Genomic DNA, 19,280 nt, shown 5'->3' with positions numbered 1-19,280 from the left:
GGGGTGGGAGCAGACGCCCCGGTGGGGGCGCGGAGCAGCAGCGGGGCCTTCCCAGGCGGGACGGGGACCGGGAGCCCGGCTGCACCTCCCGCCGTCCCAGGGACACGGGCAGCCAGAGGCTCCGCGTTAGAGAGCGGCAGGTTGGGGAAAAGGGCTGGTAAAGAAACACAACAGAACACATTTCGCTTTTGCCCAAAGCGAGAAACTGATGCTTCCATTAAAAGGGACTAGTCTGGGAGCCTGGGGAGCGGGAGGGCTCCACCTTGAGCAGAAGCCAAACTACCTTCAGTGCACACATGAGCATGGCATAAAAACCTAGATAGACTGGAAGCAAACCACAAAAGCATTAAAGAACTCCTTCCCTGAGCAGGCCGTACTTTCCTCTTCAGCCCAACTCCTCCTCCCCTCCTCGGGAGGAGGTGGCCGGCCGCTACTTTGCAAAGGAAACAGCGCCGGCCATAAATACGGACTGGAATGAGCGTGATTTGCAAAACAGATGTTCGGGGGGGAAGAAAGCTCGAGAGGGAGAAAAATAAATCCACTCCGCATTCCTCCCAGGTCTCCATCCCCAGCTGCCCCCTCCCCGCCGCACTCACACACCCCACCTCGCGCGGCGAGAAGCCTGCCAAAGCGCACACCTCCTGTGCCGCGCAAACAGAGCCGGGCTTGCCCTGCGCCGGGGCGCGCGGAGCCTGCAAACCCGCCCGGCACGCAGGCTCAGCGCCGGCAGCGAGCGGCAGCTCGCCCGACGTCAGCCAGAGCGGACGCAGCAGCCAGTTCCGAGGGGCCGCAGGGCGCCGGTGGTCTGCAGAGCCCGGACCAGGCGCCCCACGGCCCCGGGCCAGCCAGAGCAACGTGCGCGGTGCGCCGGGCGGGACGCTCCCAGCGCCCAACGCCGCGCGAGCGCGCTTCGCCTCGGCGAAACAGAAACCTGGCAGGCGGTTCTGGAGGGCGAAAGCCAGGCAGGAAGCCGCTGGACCCTGGAGCAGGGGGGACAGCGAAGTCCCAGCGCGCGAAAGCAGCACCCACCAAGCTCCAGCCCTGCCGCGTCAGGGTGTGCCAATGCACGCCAAGAAGGCTTAACGCACGCCAAGGCGCAGGGGAAGCCACTGCTACGATCTGCTCTGCTCCCAGTCACCGTTTTCACCAATTTTGGCCACTTTTGGCTGATTGCCCTTCTGAAGGGATAGCCTGTCCCATCAGCCAGCTGAACATCATGTCTTCGTCCCGACCATCCCTCCTCTTCACCATCCCTCCCTGCCGACTCTTCTCCAAGGCCACTATCCCAAATAACAGCTGAGCCCACATCCCCGGCGGGACCCCCCTGAAGTGCTGGTACACAGTCCAAACACAAAAAATCAGAGTCACCTTCTACTTTCATTTTCTCCCCCACATCATCCATCCTTTGTCCTTAAATTTCAGAAATAATGTGACTTGTTCCTTTTCTGTGCTTTCAGGACTCTTCAGATTTCCCAGAGCTTCTCTGCAGCTATGGGACCGACACCAGGAAAGGATAAAGCACGGGTGCACGCGCATCCCTCGGCTCTTTCGTGCTCCCTTAGTCCAGGGCCTGGGGCTTGATACAGAAGCCGCGGTGCTGATGCAGAAGCCCCAAATCCCTGCAGGGGCACAGCACTGTGCCGAAGTTTGTGCAGAATTTGCAAGCTGACAACTAATGTAAATTTGCTGGGTCCTTTGGCTCCGAAGCGCTAGACGGGGTAATAGAGACATTTAAAATAACAAAACCTAAAGTTTGTAGGCACATTTTTTCAAAGGGAAGGGGAAAGGAAGGCTTATTTGTTTGTTTTGCATTTAAATACAAGATCTCTAAACAGTTCAAATGCATTTTTGCAATTCTTCCATCTGGCCCCCTCGAACGGGAAGATTCAAACCAGATCCGCTGCTCCAAGCCAGCCGCCGCTTCCATGAATGACGTTGCTGTGCGCTCCCGGCCATTCCCGCCGGAGAAGCCGCAGGTATGCGCGGCTGGGCTGGGGGGGAGGGGCCCATCCAATTGCTAAGTAAATATTGACTTTAAAATACATTTTTTTCCCCTTTTCCTTCCAAGTCTGCCTATTGCATCTAAATCACGAGGCATTAACCCTCTTTTAAAAAAAAAAAAGACAATTTCGAGCAGAAAAGCCCGCCTCTGCTTTGCCAGAAAGACGGCTGAATGGCAGCAAAACGCCATCCGTAGGGCAGGCTCTGGCTAGCAAAGCGCGTGCCCCTCGGACGAGGGTGGTCAGACGGGCTCCTGAGCGGGTTGCTGTGGCTCGCACGATTTTTAGAAACACCGAGGAGGAAAGCTGAAAACAACAACAAAAGTCCAACAAAAGCGAAGCGCCCGCAGAACCCCCAGCCATCGCTTCGGGCGCTGATCCGGCGCACCCCGCAGCGTGCCGGCACCTTCCCTGGTGTTTCACCTCCGGCTTCTGCTTGTCTCCCCCGACCCGGCGGGGGGAAGCCCTCGGGAAGCAGCTGGAAGCTCCCATCCCATCTACCGGCAGCCCCATCCTGGGGCACGCTCAGGACCGTCACCCCACACGTCAGACCCCGCCGCCAGGAGGGACAGGCAGGACGGGTTCCATCTGCTGCCCACGAGCTGCCAGACTCGCAGGCAGCCCCCCCCGCGGCCGCAGCGAGCGCTTAGGCGCTGGGCGAGGAGCCTGTGGCCCCGCTGGGGACAGCCTGGCCCTCGACCCAGCCGTCCGGAGCGGCCACTGCGTGCGCAGGCAGCCCCTTCTCGCGCCAGCTGCACGCGGCCGCGCTCTGCGCGCCCTCCCATCGCCCGCCCGGATGCTCCGCACGGGAAGGGACGCCCACCCCCCCCCCACGGGCACGGGGGACACCAGGGCGAAGATGGGGAACAACCGGGTCCCTGCACCACATCCACCGGGGGTATGTCAGGGCGGGGGAGCCCGGGACCCCGACGTCCCCCTCTGCTCCGGGGACCAGCCCGGCTCCCTCCGGAGCAGAGCCCCTGTGGCCGGGGCAGGGAGAGCTGACGCAACCCGAGGGCGCAAGGGGGAAGCCCTGGCAGAGCCCCAGGGTCTGCCCGCCCAGCGCAGCCCCCCGACGCCTCCGCCACGTGCGCCAGGACGGGATTTCACCGGCGGCAGGACCCGCGTCGCTGCGTCCCGCTCAGACAAAGGAGAGGGGAGGGAAGACCGAGGGAAGAAGGACGATGGATGGGAGAACGTGCCCCTGCGGGAGGACCCTCCAGCAGATGCAGGCTGCCCGAGAGCATCCGTCCCCGGTGGGGAGGGGGAAGGGGAGTAAAATCATATTGTGGCTCCCAAGGGCCGCGTCCATCTGCGACAGCACCGCGGTCACCTGACTTCAAACGGATCGGGGGGGACGATTTAAATGCGAACACGCATCAGGAAATCTGGACGCGCTGGGAGGAATGCGCTCCCCCCGCCCACCCAGCCCCTTCCCCTCCTGCTCCCTGGCAGCTCTGCCGCCTTCACATGAAATGCATTTATAAAAAAAATAAAAATAAATTTGCATTTTAAACCAGATTCAGAAACTGGGAGATCTGTGCTGGAGCGTGATCCCTCCCCTGCTTCCAGCCCCACAGAGAGGTCTGCAGAAGAATGAGCTGAAAAATGGCAGGAGATAGAACCAGATGAAACGAATCCACAGCATTTTCAGAACTGGGGGGGGAAGAGACCTTGATCATACAAAATGTGGTGGGGAGGGGCAGAAGGGGCAGGCTCCAGCCATGCTGTGGAGGGTGTTTCAAGCAAGAATCATGCTTTTTTCATTTTTCTCCTTTTGCAGTTTATCTGCAATTTAAATGAAAAGGAAAAAAAAAGAAAAAAGCATTTGCAGCCAAGAGAAAAGGGCTTAAGTCCTCCCAGTGCAGTTGGATGGGCTGCAGCCATCCCCGACCAGCAGCCGCCTCTGCCGGGGGGATGCCCCACTCACCCCCCACCCTCTGCCAAGGCTGGCCCTTCTCCCTCCCCAGACAAGGGATGGGGAGGGGGCAGCAGCTGCAGGCAGGAGGCCCCACCAGCCAGGGGGGCCGGTGTGAAGGCCCCCGCCTCCTCTACCTGCTGAGGACATTTTATTCCCTTTATTTATTCTAGCACTAAGAAGTGGGATGTTTATACCCTCTGCAGTTGGGAACCCAAACAGAATACAGTGTTCTGCACTGGAGGCAGTTATTTATGGCTCGTGGCTAAAGCTGATAACGCTTCCTCCAGAGACCTGCCTGCATTGTGCAATAAAGCAATTGCACATTATAGATTAATAGGCATTTCATCTGGACAGCTGGAGCAGGGGGCTGGACACTGCCAGAGCTCAGCAGCAGAGCCCGGGGCTGAACAGGGCCCCCGGGGGCTTTGCGAGGGCAGGAGGGTGCTGCGCTTCCTCCTGCCCGGGACGGGCATGGGCTCGCCAAGGCTTTCAAAGCACTGGAGCCGGGCCAAAACCATTGGCCTTAATTCATTAGTCAACTCAATTTCGCTGGCTTTGCAAATAAGGACTTCGTCTGAGATGGGGAAACGGAGCAGAGCAGCTATTGTGCCCCTGGAGCAGGCAGAAAGGGCCCTTTGAGAGGACACTCTGCCGGAATAAAAGTCACTTTTATCCCAGAATAATTAGCGTGCTCCGAGTACACTAATTATTCCAGCATAAAGGGACTTTTATTCCCGAGCAGTGCGTCCACATGGGGAGCTGCTCTGGATTCTGGTCCACCTGCCCGTGTGAATGCAGCCCCCATGCCAGGGACGACCCGGCCAGCCCTCACTCGCGGGGACCGTGGGCATAGAGACCCACCGGGCGCCTTGGGGTGGCCACCCCTGTGAGTCCCAACCAGGGCGCACACGGGGGAGTCCCACCCCAGCCAAGGCAGCGAGACGTCTCCCGCTCGCTTGCCCGTCCTGCCCCCAGGAGAGACGGGGGGCTCCCGGAGGCCGGGAAGCAGTAAGAGAGGGACAAGGAGCTGGAGACCCAGCTCCACCTCCAGCCACCAGGTCCCCTCCTGAGGTCCTCTGCGGACCCAGGTACTGTGGAAGCGTCTCCCAGCTCTGGCAGGACCAGGTCACGGAGCCGCAGAGCTGCCCGTCGCACAACGTGGTCTCCCGCTGCTTCAAGGGCTCCCCAGGAGAAAACCCCCGGCAGCACCGCGGCCCCTCGCCGCTGCTGCCAGAGCCCCCTGCCCGCACGGGGCTTTTGGTCATCCCCTGCTCCCACCCTGGTCCCCAAAAGCAAACCCGCCCCGCCGCAGCCCCAGCACAGCGCTGCGTCCCAGCCGGGGTGGGGAAGAGCCCTCCCGCCGGCAGACGACACACCTGCGCTGGCGCCTTCCAGGCACAGGCCACGCGGCAGCTGCCGCGGCAAGCGCGTGCTTGCGGGCAAGGTGGCGGCGCGGGACGGGGAGGTTCGGGGTTTCCTTCACAGCACGCCCCAGGAAGCCACATCCTGCAGCGGCTTCGCAGAGCTGCAGCCGGCAGCATCTCCGCACCCTCGGGCGGCTGCGCAGCCGCGCAGCTCCAGGGGGTCCGCGCTGGAGCTCGTCCCTGCTCCGCTCCCCTGGCCACCGCGCTGGCCCAGCACTGCCACCCCTCAGCTCCAGCGCCGGACGCCGGTGGCGGGTGGGCGACCAAGCCCCCGTGCCAAGAGCTCTGCAGAGCCCGGCAGCGCCGACGAGCCACAGCCACCACCCGAACGGCAAGCTCCGAACCAGAGGAGGGGGATCCGACCACAACAGAGCGAACCCTAAAGCCGCACGCGGGGCCAGCACGCGGTGCCCGGGCTTGTCGTGGCGGCTGCTCGGATCAGTTGTGCAAGTCGCAGAAGGGCCCTGCTGCGTCCCCACGTGCGCTGGGACAAGGGACACGGGCAGGTCTGCACAGCAGCGCTGCACGCCCAGACACCCACTCAGCTGTATTTTAAGAGGTAAAGAGAAAAAAATCCCTGGCATGGTGAAACGTACCATCTGTTTATAAATGGTAAAAATGATTAAAGAGGAATCCAGTATGGTTACGGCTGCTCTGATGCTGCGTCCCAGACGCTACCCTACCCCTTGGCATCTCCACCAGCGCGGCTTGGCCACGCCGGCAAGGAACCACTCCCCCGCGGCAGCCTGGATGCTCCAAGGTGGTTCCTGCAGGTCAGGGATGCTCGTTTGCCTGGTTTTACCTTCTGCAAGTGGCAGAAAAAGCAGCCTTAAGATTTTACTCAGGCAAAACAGCGCAGGGCTGGGCGGGTTTTGAGGGACGATGGCATCGGAGCAGCTGCGGAGGAGAAGACCAAGTTGGTGAGTAAGCACAGTGCTAGGCTCCAAACCTGCTCTGGCACAGGGAAAACACGCTCCAGGCTGCGAGAGGAGGCACTGAGCGCCCATCTGGAAGGACCAGCGGCGGCTGGGGGCTGCACGGGAAGCGGGGCCGTGGTGCGGGCACCAACCCGGGGATGCCGAGCCGGGTCGGGGCCATTGGCCCTGCCAGGAGCAGCCCCTGGGAGCAGGCGGGGGACGTGTCCCACGGCACGGACGAGGTCAGGGGCCCACAGACATTTCTGCTGTTGTTTTCAGGACCAGGGGAGGAAATTTCCCTCCGTGGAAACAACCGGGGAATCACAGGTCCCCGCTCAGGGGCAAAGGCAGGGGCTGGCCCCGGGGCAGAGGTGCAGGCACAGCCCGACCCTCCACGTGGCATCCGCCCCGGTGCCCCGCAGCATCCGCCCAGAGCGCTGGGACGGCGGCCGCCGCGGGAAGTATTAAACCCAAGTGCTTCCTTTTCCAAACAATAAAAAGGCACCACGACACCCGTGGCGCCGGGAGGAAACCCTTCACAGCCCTCTCCCTCTCCCAGCTCCCCTCTTGTGCCGGCTGCCCGGAAGGATGGCGGCCGGCACCGAGCCGGCACACACGCCTGAGGCAGTACGGGGTGTCCACGAGAGCTGCGCGCTTCAGGATCCCGCCGCCCTCCGGGTCGGAGCTGCCCTCAAGCGTCACGCATCAGCTGGAGCCGCTCTCCCAGCCGCAAACCGAGCCAGGTACAGCCAAGAGGTACCAACCCCAGCAGCTGGGGACAGGCAATGCGGTGGTCCCCAGACGAGGCTGCTCCATGGGGAGCACGCGGAGACAGCCCCACCGTCCGCCGGTCTGGCGCCTGCGGGGCGGAGAGGGGAGGACCGGCAGGGAGCACACCGCCGCTCCCCGGTGCCACAGCATCGCTCTCACCGAACAAGTGTTTGCGTCCCCACACAATCCTTTCGGCCACAATACTCAAATCCTGAGCGCAGCACGAACAGAGAATCGCCGGGCACGTCCGCAGGGCGCCGGCACGTGCCGCCGCAGCATCGAGGGGGCTCTGCCCCCTGGGGTGCGGGAAAGGAGGGGTCACCAGGAGGGACTCGGCCCCAAAGCGCCTGACACGGCGGCACCCAGGCGCAGCCCATCTCGCCAGCGGCACGAGCGGCAGACACGTTCGACTGTTCATCGGCTACAATGAACCGCTGTGTGAAGCTGGGACCCAGCGAGCACTTGGTCCCTGCGCTCAACGCTGCAACGGCGCCTGCAAACAAAGGGCTGCACCATACTAAGTAAATGGGCTAGACTGATGCGTTTCTGAGCTCCAGGCAGATTAAAATAACAATTTGCTTGGCAGCCCACGGCAAACAAAACCCAGCCACCCCCAGCAAGGCCAGGGCAGGGCAGCAGCAGCGTGACGGCTCGGAAAGCCTCTGTCCCCCCACCTGAAATCCTCCCCCCCGGTTCGGTCGCCAAGGGACGGACACCAGAGCCCCGAGTCCAGCAGCAAGTCTAAAAGCAGCAGTTACTGCCCTCGCCCCCCCGCGCCAGCGGCCCTCGTTATTTACCAAGCGAACCACACGCTCGTGGTTCACCTCGCCCTTCACCTGCCCGTCACCAGCTTGCACACCAGGATGCGACCGTCAATGCCCGCCCATCCTTACCACACTCTCATTTGGAGAAATGGCATCTTGCAAGAGGCTAATTAGTCCACTCAATTGAAGGTGCAACTTCCAACTCAATTAGACTCCCTCCCAGGCATCCGCAATTCCCACCGATGCCTCAGTCCACGCGTTTTGGACGTTGCAGACCTGCTCTCACCTCCCCTGCAAGCTGACACTCCCCAGAGCCGAGGCTCCTCTTCCCATCCCTCCTCTCATGCACCTTGAGCACGGTCCCACCGGAGAAGCGCCGAGCAAGGTCATCATCCAACATTTCCGTTGCCAACCCCACAAGCCCTCCGCTTCAAGCGGTGCTGGGACCATCTCTGATCCTGCAAAGCATCTGCGTGATGGCAGCTCTAGTCTTCTCTGTTCCCCTGGCTAAGAAAGGACATTGTGAGTCTATATTTAGTCCCAGAAACGGCGTTGGGGAAAGCAACCTCGCACAACAGAGTAACATCCAGCAAAGCAGCCTCATGGCCCACCCAGTACTTTTCCTTCTTAAAATAAGAGCCACAGAGTGAAGAAAACAAGAAGTTTAAGCCGAATTAGAAAATGCTGAAAATATTTGCTGCTGCTTGCTGCTGGCAGGTCAGCCTGCCAAGGTACATTAAATGGAAGTGACTGAAAAGTTAAGTCAACAGCAAAACCTGGTCTGTAAATAGCTCCGGTTGGTCTTGCACCGGCTTGCAAAACGCAAAGGAGAGGAAAATGCATCCCCTCGACAACAAGCTGCAGCGTGGACGGAGCCAACGCGTGTTTGGGAGAGCCAGCGGAAGACGGCGCCGGACGCAAAACCTCCCCAGACGCTCGTCGAGGCCCCAGCACGCATCACGTCCAGCCCAGGCACCACTGACCACCCCGGGGTCCCGCGCAGGGTGCGGCAGGCGTGCCCCGCACCCCCCGAGATGGGGCCACCCCCCCGCACGCACAGCGCTCGGTCCAGCGCCAACGGCGCCGGCTGCTCCCCAGAGCAGAACAGGGCTCGGTGGCCCCTGCCAGCGCTCGGTGGCCCCTGCCAGCGCTCGTCCGCACGGCCGCGATGCAAACGGCGTGCAGAAACGCACCCCCCACCCCCGCCTGGGGAGCAGGGGCTGCTTCGCACAGAGGACCCAGTGGGACCCTGGGGAGCAGCGCACCCACAGCGACAGCAGAGGGGGACGGGCCGCCGGAGGGACCCCAGCCCGCCGGAGGGACCCCAGCCCGCGGCTCCCGGCTGGAGGCTGAGCGTCCCACACAGAGAGGGACGGCCACGGGAACGCGGCCAGATGCGCTCTCCGGGAGGCGACAGAGATAAAATTCAGTCCAAGCACAAGGAGAGTCTTGTCTGCCTGGCGAAGCGGGGACCACAGGAAGGAAACGGGCAGACGCATCCACGGCTCGCTGGCTGAGTCAGCCGCGCGCTGCCGCGACCAAGAGCCGGCACCATCCCTTAAGGAGCCCATTTCCCAATCCTGGGACTGCTGGATCCATCCGGGCATTTCAGCCCCCCAACTTGCCGAGACGAGCTGGGAGCAGAAGGACTTTGCGCTTGGCCGAGGCGCTGCGAGCAGGACTGTGGGTCAGCCAGGGAGTCTCGGGCACAGAGCAAGGATTTCATCTGCAGCGTCGGCGCAACGCTCAACGTGGATCTGGGAACTGAAATCATTTCAACGCCTGGAAGAGGAACCTCCTGCCCCATGACAAAGCCGCGTTCTCGCCTGCTGGTTACCACCGCGCTCATCGTGCTGACTCGGCAGGACCGCAGCGCAGCCTGTCCCACCCTGGGCGCTCGACAGCTCCCAAGGGCCCAGCCCGGACCGCACCGCCCCCGGCTGTCCCGCCGTTTCGGCAAACACCCCTGTGCACCCCCTTCCCAGGGCAAAGGGCACTTGCAGTGGCACGTGCTCCCTGCATCGTTTTGGAGGGGCTCCTCGGGGCCCGAGCACCTGCTAAAGGGCTGCAGGCGGGGAGCACAGGAAGTCACCCCAAAGGCACAGCCAAAATCCCAGAGCGCCACGGGTGGGCTCAGCTCCTCCGGCCTCCCGGGACGCTGGTGCCACATGGGGCAGCAAAACCCCCGGCCGTGGGCACCCGTTCCCGCGGGAGGGCATCTGGAGCAGGGGCAGCAGCAGCACGCGGCCAGCCCTGCTCCCCGCAGCGCTTCCGAGCGCTCGCGAGATGGTGGCGAGACCTCGACAGCACGATCCACCTGACAGCGAGCGCAGCTCCCGCCTCTCTGCCACCGGCTGCTCGCGCTGCCGCCGCACAGGGACAAGCTGCTCGAGAACCTGCTGGCAGAAGCGCGGAACCAGGCAGCCCAGAGCACACGCGAGCGCTGCTCCGCAGACCCCCGCGCGCCCAACGTCCCCACCCAGCCACCTCTATGAACGGTAACGATGCTCCCGGTTCCTGCCCAAAGGGTTCCTCGCCCTCACCCTGCCCCATCCTCAATCATCCTCCACAACTGCAGCGAACACCAGGAGATAACCAGGACGCTACCGCAGCCCTCGAGCGGCAGCCGGGTCCCCCCCCATGCCCTCCCAGAGCGGGAAGGAGAGGGGCTGAGCTCAACCTGCCCATGGTTCTTCCCCAAACACCCTCATCCCAGACAGCAGAAGGATGGGTTTTGGGGCCAACCCTCGTGCCTTGCAGCTGCTCGTGTCACCACCCTGTCCCCCACCAGTGGGCTTGAGGGCCGTTTTTCCCGGGACCCCCACGTAGCAGCTGTTTCACGCAGCTTTTCCCTTAACTTCTCTCTGCTTTTCTGCTCTGATCCTGCTGTTTCTGCAGGGAGACAGGAATGATCCAGGTAGCCACGGATCAAGCACGGGCAAAGAGGAACCAATGAACACCAAAGTGGAGTCAGCTCCTCCAGAACTGGAGGCTCCAGGGGCCAGGGCCTTTGAGGAACAAGGAGGACTAGGGCACTTTTGCTCCCCATCAGCCCGTCTGGTACTCAACGCCGGAGGAGAAGTATCACCAGCTGGAGAGCTTGAGCAGGCCTTGCTCCTTCCCAGTTCACAGGCTGCCGCAGAGCACATGGAACCAGCACGAAGAGATGATGAGGGGCAAGTACTGGGGCCGGGACACCAAAGACAAGAGGGACGCCATAGCGGCTCCCACCTCTGCACCACCCACAGCGCCTCGAACAGCTTTGGGAGCAGTGATAAGGCAATGCCTCTGCTTCACCCCAGAACAGGCAGCGCTGTCAGGCTTTGCTCGGGGATGCTCCACCACTGCCCCATCTCTTGACGGCAGCGCATGTCACTGGACAGGGAGCACACGGGACGAGGGCTGGAGCACAGCCTTCTCCTCCAGACACCGCAGCGGCACCAGGGCACGTCATGGCACAGCACCTCCCGTGCAGGGGCAGAGCCCCACAGGGCTCCCAGGAACCCCAGGCTCTGCAGAGCGGAGGATCTTGCCAGGACACTCCACACGGGAATGCCAAGCACCCTCCCCTCCCCGCCATTGACGGAGGAGCCCCCAGACAGTCCCCGTGGGCAGTCACGATGCCTGTGGCAGCTCCTCCGACAGCCCCTGCCTTCTCCTCTCAGCAGCCCCCAAACTCTCCTTCTTCACCTCCACTGAACCCAGCGCAGCTCCAGGCATGTCCACGCATGCCCAGGGAAACAGCGTGCGCACAGACACGTGCGTACAGAGGCACATGGCGCTCCCCTCGCGTGTACGAGACGCGCCAGACCACCAAGGCGGCGAGAGGGAAGCGCTGCACCGAAACACCCCAGCCACGCTTAACCACAGGTATTTCCAAAAGAGAAGCAGGGCAATCCCTGCCTGCCCTCACTCCTCTCTCAAAAGTTGCCCAACTTTGCCCACCGAGGCAGCGGGACCCGGGGAAGCTCCACAAAGCCCCGGCAAGTGGCAGAGGAGCTTGGGCAGACAGGAGCCATGCACCAGTGCCCTTTGTCCCCCTGGAAGAGTTTCCCCCGCCCCGGGACGGACTTTGCCTCCCCCTTCTCCTGCAGCTAAAGCCAGGAACAAATGAACAGCTTCCAAAGCTGCAAACCGGGGCACTGGTTTGGGGGTGCAAATCGAGACAAGACGTGTGGGGAGGTGGGTCTCTGGACAAGGACAGGGATCCAGCACCCCACTCCCAGGGGCACCCAGGCAGCATCGGCTCTGCCACGGTTCCCCCCAGAGCCTGACAACACCAAGCTCGCCCCTGAAACCAGAGCCTGGCCAGGACCGCTGGGGCCAAGGCACCAGCTCAGGTGCCACCTTCTGCTTCCCAGGCGCATGCCTGCCAGAGCAGGGGGGCTTCGAGAGCCCCCTCTGCATCCTCCCACCCACAGACTCGCACAGCTTCCTCCCCAGCTCTCACGAGGACCCTGTGGCCTGCTGGACTGCCCAAGGCTCCCTGGGCTGGAACGGCACCTCACCCCCAACATGACCCCCAAGGGGAGCCCCCTCGGGAGGGGAGAGTGCCGCTGGAAGGACGAGGCGTCTCTGCGGCGGCTTTTGCCCCACTCCAGCTCACGGGGCGGAGAACAGGATGGAGGAACTTCCCTCCAGCACATCATCGTTCTGCAGCCTCGTTTCCAAAGGCAACGCAGCTTATGCAATGACTGATGCCAGTCCCTCCCGCCCCCACAAACTTCTGGATCTGCCGGCTGCTCCGAGCCACCATCGAGCAGGGACGATGCCTCCGAGACCTGGGGTCCCCAGGAGTGGGGCAGGAGCAGGCGACCCCAGCGGGCTCAGCTGTTAGCCGTCACCTGCACTGCTGAGCCCACCTCGTCAGTGCCAGCGGGTCAATCAACCCTGCGCTAACGACCGCGCGGATGTCAGCTGAGCAGGGGTGGCTGCAGGGTGCCACGAGCTGCTCTGCTCCTGCCACCTCCCTCCAAGGGATGCTAATTAAGCGCCTGGACCCGCAGCGAGGCGAGGAGGGGCTGAGGGATGGAAACCACAGGCTCCAGCCTCCTGCAGCCCCAGACACTAATCTGGAGCAGGGATCTGGCGCTTGCCCGAACCTCCTCCTCCATCCCTTTGACCTGGTAACGGGTCAGGCGCTGCCGCTGCCACGACACCAAATGGCAGCAGCTTTGCCTGGGTCACGCCAAGGTGGGCGAAGAAAGGGGATAGAAAAACCTTCCCAAAAAACCCTCGATGATCAATCACTCCAGCCTCTCGCCTTTGCCAGGCCGTTCCCAGCTGGGCAGAGGGAATCCACAAGAGGAAAGCTGAGAGCGCCAACTCAGAGCCCATCTCTCTGCTTTTACAGGGAAAACCAGTCTCCTGCCCCACGCATTCAGGCGCTGCAAGGAACTCCACCGCTGGATCCCGGCTCGTTCAGCTGCCAGCTCCTAAACGCACTCACGCTGCCAAGAGCGGCCCCTTGTACATTCAAAAGCCCAGCCATTGAGCTGACGAGCTCGCTAAAGTATTTACTGAATAGATCAATAAGAGCAGGGAACGAGACGTGCGCAGCTTGGAAAAAAGCGGCTGGCCGGGGAGGCTGGACAGACAGACGGATGGACAGCCAGCCCCATTGCTGGGTAAACATTTTCCCAGTGACACCAGACGAGCCGCGGCCAAACTCTGCAGCAGGGCCATCACGGCTCCAGGAGACATAGCCCCGGTTATGCAAGAGCGGGAGCGCAGGGCGAGGCCGGGTGTCGCAGGGGGACCGCGGCCCAGGGACCCCCGGCGCGGGCTCCCGCAGCGGCGTCGCGTTACAACTTTCCTGCCTGGCTGCGGGGACAGCTTTGGATTCCAGAGGAAAGCGGGATGGCGGGCGGGCTGAAAGTCACCAGGAACTGGCAAAGAGGGAAAAATAGGGAGGGAGAGCGCGAGCGGCCACCCGCGGCTGCGGGGGGGGGGGGGGGCAGCCGCGGGGGGGACACACGGACACACGCATCCTCCCATTGCGGCGCGGCGGAGAGGCACGGGGAAGGGCGGCCGGCGGGGAAGGACGCGCCGCCCGAGCCCGCTCCCGGTGCCCCCCGTCCCCCCCTGCGGCGCGGCGGGGCCGAGCTGCGCCCGCTCTGCTTTGTCACGGCGGCGCTGCCCCCCGCGGCGGGGGACGCGCGGCGCCTCCCGCCCCCTCCCCGGCCCGGCCGAGCGCTGCGGCCCCGCCGGAGCCCGACTGCTGCCGGCCCCGCGCCCCAGACAGCGGCCGCGGGGCCGCGCAACTGCGGCGCTCCCCCCGCCGGGTGCCCCCACCGCCCGCTCCGCTCCCCCTCTCCGCAGGGGGGACCGGTCCCGGCCGCCCCCGGACTCACCTTCGAGAGCGCTGGCGGCGGGCGCGGCCAGCAGGGCCAGCAGGCACCCGGCGAGGGGCAGCAGCGGCCCCATGCCGGCGGCTCGGCGGCGGCTTCTCACGCCGTGCTGCCCGCGGGGCGGCGCGTCCCGGGCCCGCGCACCGACATCCGCGGAGGGAGGGGGCGCGGCGGGAGAAGGACGGGACGGGAGGGGCGGGGCGGGGCGGGGCGGGCGGACCCTCCGGGCTGGGCGGCGGCGCCGGGGGCGGCGGGGCGGGGGCGGGGGGGCTGCGCGCGCCGCCGCCGCCGCCGCGGAGGGATGGATGGAGAGCGCGCCGCCGCCCGCCTGACGTCACCGGGCTCGAGCCGCCGCTGCGCGCTCGGGGAGGGGGGGCGCGCGCGCGCGGGGGGTCCTACGCGGCGGCCGCGCGGCGCGCATGCGCCTGCGGTGCGGTGCCGGGTCCGCGCCCCCCGGCCGGACCCGGGGAAGGGTATGAGCAGGGTCTGCCAGCAGCACCGCGCGTCCCGCGCCCACGCGCGCTGCCCGGACCCCGGCGATGCCCCTCCAGGTCCCTGCCCGTCCCTGCCGGCGGTGCCCTCACGAGCTCGGGGCTGCCGGCGGCGGCCCTGCTCCCCGCTGCCAGCGCAGAGTCGCCGCTGGAGATCGAACGCAGGACGGAGCGTAAACGGCTTCCGGGAGGGAGAGCCGGGCACCGGCCGGCGCTCGCGGGCGCCGGGGCCGAGCCAGCAGCCCCACTTCGCCTGCACCCGGCAGCTCCCCAGAGACCCCGTGGGGAGCAGGACCGACCCCCGGGACGAACGCCCGGGCAGCGCCCGGGGGGCCTTCTGCACAGGAAGGGGCCCACCAGAGCAGCGGGACCCTCGCCATCCCCCGGACGTCCCTGCGGGAGGGAGCAGAGCTCGAGACCGGGGGGACAGGGGAGCAGACCAGCTGTCAGCGGGGTCCCGTTGTCAGCGGGGCCAGCCACAGCGTTTCACTTGCCCAACTTCAGCTCCCAACTGAGGCAGACCTGGTTGCCCACACTCGCCACTGGCACTCGGCCACAGGCCGGAGGCGCCCAGCTCTGCCCCACGAGCCCACTGCAGGGTTTCAGCGGAGGCCTGCCAGCCGGGCTCCATCCCCAAAAACCAGCCTCAGTTCTCTCATCTCACCAAAACATACTTTTCTCTGCAGGGAATGTCTCATCCTGCCTCAGATGTTTGGTAATGAGTCTCTGTCACCATAATCTGCGTTTCTGGCTAGTCGGGGCTGGGGCCACACTGCCAATAATTGCAACATTTTAAAGGGCCTCAGGGATCCAGCTGGCTCCAGGGCCCCAGACACAACCAAAACTGCAGGGGACTGCTGGCCAGGGGGGGGTCTGGCAGCCTGGACCCCTCCCCAGGGTCGAGCTGGCTGATGGCCTGCCCCAGACCACCCTGTCCCTTCTCCAGCTGTGGGTCCCTGCGGGGCGGGCTTCCTTCCACCACCCCAGGAGAGCCCCTCATCACTCTCCTGGCACTACAGCTGTGGCTCTGATCTCAGACCCAGAGCCCTGACATCAGAGCTGGAGCTGTGACATCATTCAGCCGCCACAGCATCTTGCCACACTGCTGCCTGCAAGGGGCTAAGGCTGCATGCAGAGGGGGGGTCATAGGGAGTGGTGCAGGCACCCGCCATCAGACAGCTGCCTGCAACCCCCCCGAGTGACGTCACCTGTTAAAACAATGATGTCATGCCTGCCACCACCCCACCCTGGTGAGGCAGCAATGCTGGCAGAAGCATGTGGGGTGGAAGCAGTGTAGAGGCGGACGGCCAGGGCAGGGGGATGTGGTTCAGGCTGCTGCTGTGCCAGATGTTTGGAAGGTCCAGATGTTCTAGGGAAGCTGCCCGTGCAGCAGGGCGCAGGCAGGGGGTGCCCCGGGGAGCGTGGGGTGTGTCCAAAGGGCTGCTCTGTGGCCCCCACCACTGCGCCAGAGGCCCTGGAGGTTGCGCAAGCCCTGCGGAGCGGAGATGTCTGGGGTGGCTGTGGCTGCACATTCGCCAGGATTCCTCCCACGTGTGGCCCCCAGCCAGCACCCGCCCGGGAGGCTCCGCACAGCCCCCTCCCCACACATAGCCTCCTCCCCACGTATCCCCTGCCCTGCGAGTGCTGCCAGGCTCTGCTGTGCCCACAGCAGTGCACCCCATAGCCCCCCAAAGCTGGCAGGATGAAGGCTATTGCCGCCCCTCACACCTCCGTAGCCTTGCAGGGATCTCGCTGCAGACACGGGCAGCTGGGGAGGGGTTGCCAACACCGGGTGCCCTGAGACCACCCCTCCCCGGCACCGGTCAATCATTGAGGGTCCCACTGCAAAGCCCCTTCCGGGCAAACTTGCTGCCAAACCTCGTTCCACTGTGGTCCTGGGCCCCCGCAGCCAGAGCAACTGATGGAGGGACGTCTATGATGGAGTCACCTGGATGCTGCCCTGAACCGGGATCTGGGGGGGACTGAGCAGGAAGGAAGCCCCTTCCCAGCCCCCGGACCCAGAGGGGCTGCGCTCCCCGGGGGATGCTGATCAGCCCCGAACCGTGCCCCATGGCACGACAGGGCTGCCTGGCGCTGGATCTGCCCCACACCACGGCGGGAGTCCGGCCTCCCGGGAGACGCCGGTGCGAAGGGAGACCAGCGGACACCGGGTCAGGCACAAGCGAGGGGGAGACGCCTTGGCCGTGGGGGCCGCCCGCGACCTCGGACGCGTCTGAGGTTCGTAACGGCCACAAGCACGGAGGGTTCACAGACGCCGCGGCGTGAGGAGCGATGGAGGGAACACGGGGACCCGACTCCCGGGGCACCGGACGCCGGGGCTCCGTCGGCGGCCCTGCCGCAGGACCGGCCCCGTCGTCCCAACCCGGCGGGCCGGTCCCCCGCGTCCCCCGCCCTGGTGCCATCGGCGGTGCGGCAGCGCCCCCTGGCGGCTCCGGCGTGGCCCTGCCCGGTGCGGCGCCCCCGGCTCCGGCGAGGGGTGTCAGAGCAACCCCAGGAGCACAGCGGGCCGGGCAGCGGGCCCCTCCGGCCCCCGCCTGGGTTCCCCCGCCTGGGTACACACCGTGCAGCGACACCTCCCCCCGCCAGAAAGCCCCCCCTAAAGCAATGTGCACCCCTCTCCCCGGGTCGGCACTGGCGAGCGCAGGCAGAGGGGGCACAGCCCGGCACCGGCTGCAGGCTCAAGCCCCCGGACGGGGACAGGGGCTCAAACTGGGGGGGACAGGCGCAGACCGGACCACTGGCCCGGCTCCGCGAGCTCCGGGGTGCCTGGCTCCCGCTCCTCAGCAAAGTGCCACGGCACGGGCGTGGGGCGGGCGCGGCTGGGGCCGCCCGGGCCCCGGAGCATCCCTACGGCTGCTCTTGGGATGGGTGGTGGGCCTGGGAGAGCAGGGAGGCGGTGGAGCCCAGCCATGGGGCAGGTGTGGGGGGCCCTCATAATCCAGGACAGGACTGTGGGTGGGTGTCAGATATGCGGCAGGTGGGAGGGCATACGTGGTGGGGGCAGTGGATGGTACGGGGCAGGTGTGGGGAGGTGGTGCTATGGGGTGGGCGTGGGAGTACGAGTGGGTGGGGACTGGGGGGGGGGGGAGGTGTCAGCCGTGAGTCTGGGGAGGTTTGTGGGGGCTGTAGCCCAGCGGCAGGGCCGAGGCCGGGTCCCGCCGAGGCCGGGTCCGGTGCTGGCGCCCCGCCTGCCCGCCGCCCGCGCGTCTCCTCCCCTTTCCTGGCGCTCGGCGCTTTCCGCCGGAGCGGGGCAGCCGCGGGAGCCGGCCCGGCTGCGCCCGCCGCCGCCGCCATGGAGTGAGGGGCCGCGCGGCCCGGCCCGGCCCGGCCCAGCCGCCCCTAGCGAGCGGCGGCTCCCGCCAGGTAACGGCGCCGCGCGCGGGACGGGGGCGCGGGGCCGGTACTGAGGGCGGGCGGCGGGGCCGCGGCGGCTCCCGGGGCTTCGGCCGGGGCGCCAGGCTGGGCCCCGCGGCCGGGGGAAGCCGGCCCCCTCGCCGGACGGCGGCGGCCGGGCCCGGGGCAGCGAAACGGCCGCTGGCGCGGGTGTCCGCGGGAGCCCGGCCGCGGCAGCCCCTTAGGGCGGGCTCACGGCCTCGCTGCCGCTCGCCCGCGGGGAGGGGGCTCGGGAGCCCGTCATGGGCTGGCGCCGAGGTGCTGGTGCCCGGGGGCCGGGCCGGGGTCCGCGGTGGCAGTGGGGAGGCCCGGAGGTTTCCTAGGCCCCGCCGCTCCCGAGCCCGGCGGCGGGGCGGGGCGGGGCGCTGCCCGCTGCGGACGGAGCTGCTCGGGGGGCACTTCCCCGGGGCTGCGCGACTCCGGGCACGGGCACGGGTCCGGGCAGCGTGGCGAGTGCCCCGGCACGTGAGCTGGGATCTCTGGAGGGGAGTGGAGCGACTGTCCAGCCCCTCGCTGGGGTGTTTTGGGGTGGGACGGCGAAGGGGCTCCGGGGCCTGCAGAGCATCCAGGGTGAGCATGCTGGAGCCCGGGCAGCTGCCCACACGCAGGCAGGCTGCGCTGGCAGGCCTCGAGGCTCCCGTTGGCCGTGCAGGTGGAGGCACGCCGTGCCTGGCCGGGCGCTTGGTGGGGCTGCCACACCCAAAGTCCAAAGCACCCGTTGACAAGTGGATGCGGCTGCTGGCACCCCACTGTCTCTGGCCAAAGGCTGCACGGGGTAAAGCGAAAGTGCCCAGCCAGGGCTGTGGTGGAGAGCGCCAGAGCCCCCGGCCCCCACGGATGGGACCCTGTGGCAGCAAGCTCCTGGGGTGGAAGCTGGGTCCAGCCTGGACTCCCCCTGCCATGAGTCATGCTGGGGCTGGGTCAGCTGGGGAAGGCCCTACTCTTCTTCCTCTGAATCAAAAGAGCTTTCACTGCAGGAGGGTGGTGGGCTGTGGCCAGACCCTGCCACTGCATGAGCTCCATGGTATCCTCCCTGTGATGCTGCCACCAGCATCCCACCAGCTGGGCCGGTGGTCCCGTGCCCTTGCCTGGACTTCAGCCAGAGAGCACCGGCAGCAGTGGCCTCTCCAGCACCTCAGGGAAACTGGGGCTTGTCGAGAGGCAGCAAGGTCTCATGGGCTGTGTCCCCGCAGGGTCAACGCTAGAGCAGAGCCCAGGTGTCCTGAGT

At 65.6% G+C, this 19,280-nt stretch overlaps 1 protein-coding gene across 1 annotated transcript in view; it reads right to left on the bottom strand.

Moving 5' to 3' along the window:
• Window positions 1-14,223, bottom strand: part of LRP1 (LDL receptor related protein 1) — a gene marked incomplete at its 5' end in the record, with an annotated part of 91,305 nt that extends 77,082 nt beyond the window's left edge. The window contains one exon of the mRNA XM_082011773.1: window positions 14,151-14,223. Coding sequence (XP_081867899.1) covers window positions 14,151-14,223 — 73 coding nt within the window. The remainder of the gene's footprint in view (window positions 1-14,150) is intronic.
• Window positions 14,224-19,280: the final 5,057 nt, after the last annotated feature.

This window comes from Phaethon aethereus (genome assembly GCF_964289735.1).
Source record: "Phaethon aethereus genome assembly, chromosome: 29".
NCBI lineage: Eukaryota > Metazoa > Chordata > Aves > Phaethontiformes > Phaethontidae > Phaethon > Phaethon aethereus.
The sequence above is the reverse complement of the archived record's forward strand: the minus strand, read 5'-3'. Positions and strand labels throughout refer to the sequence as shown.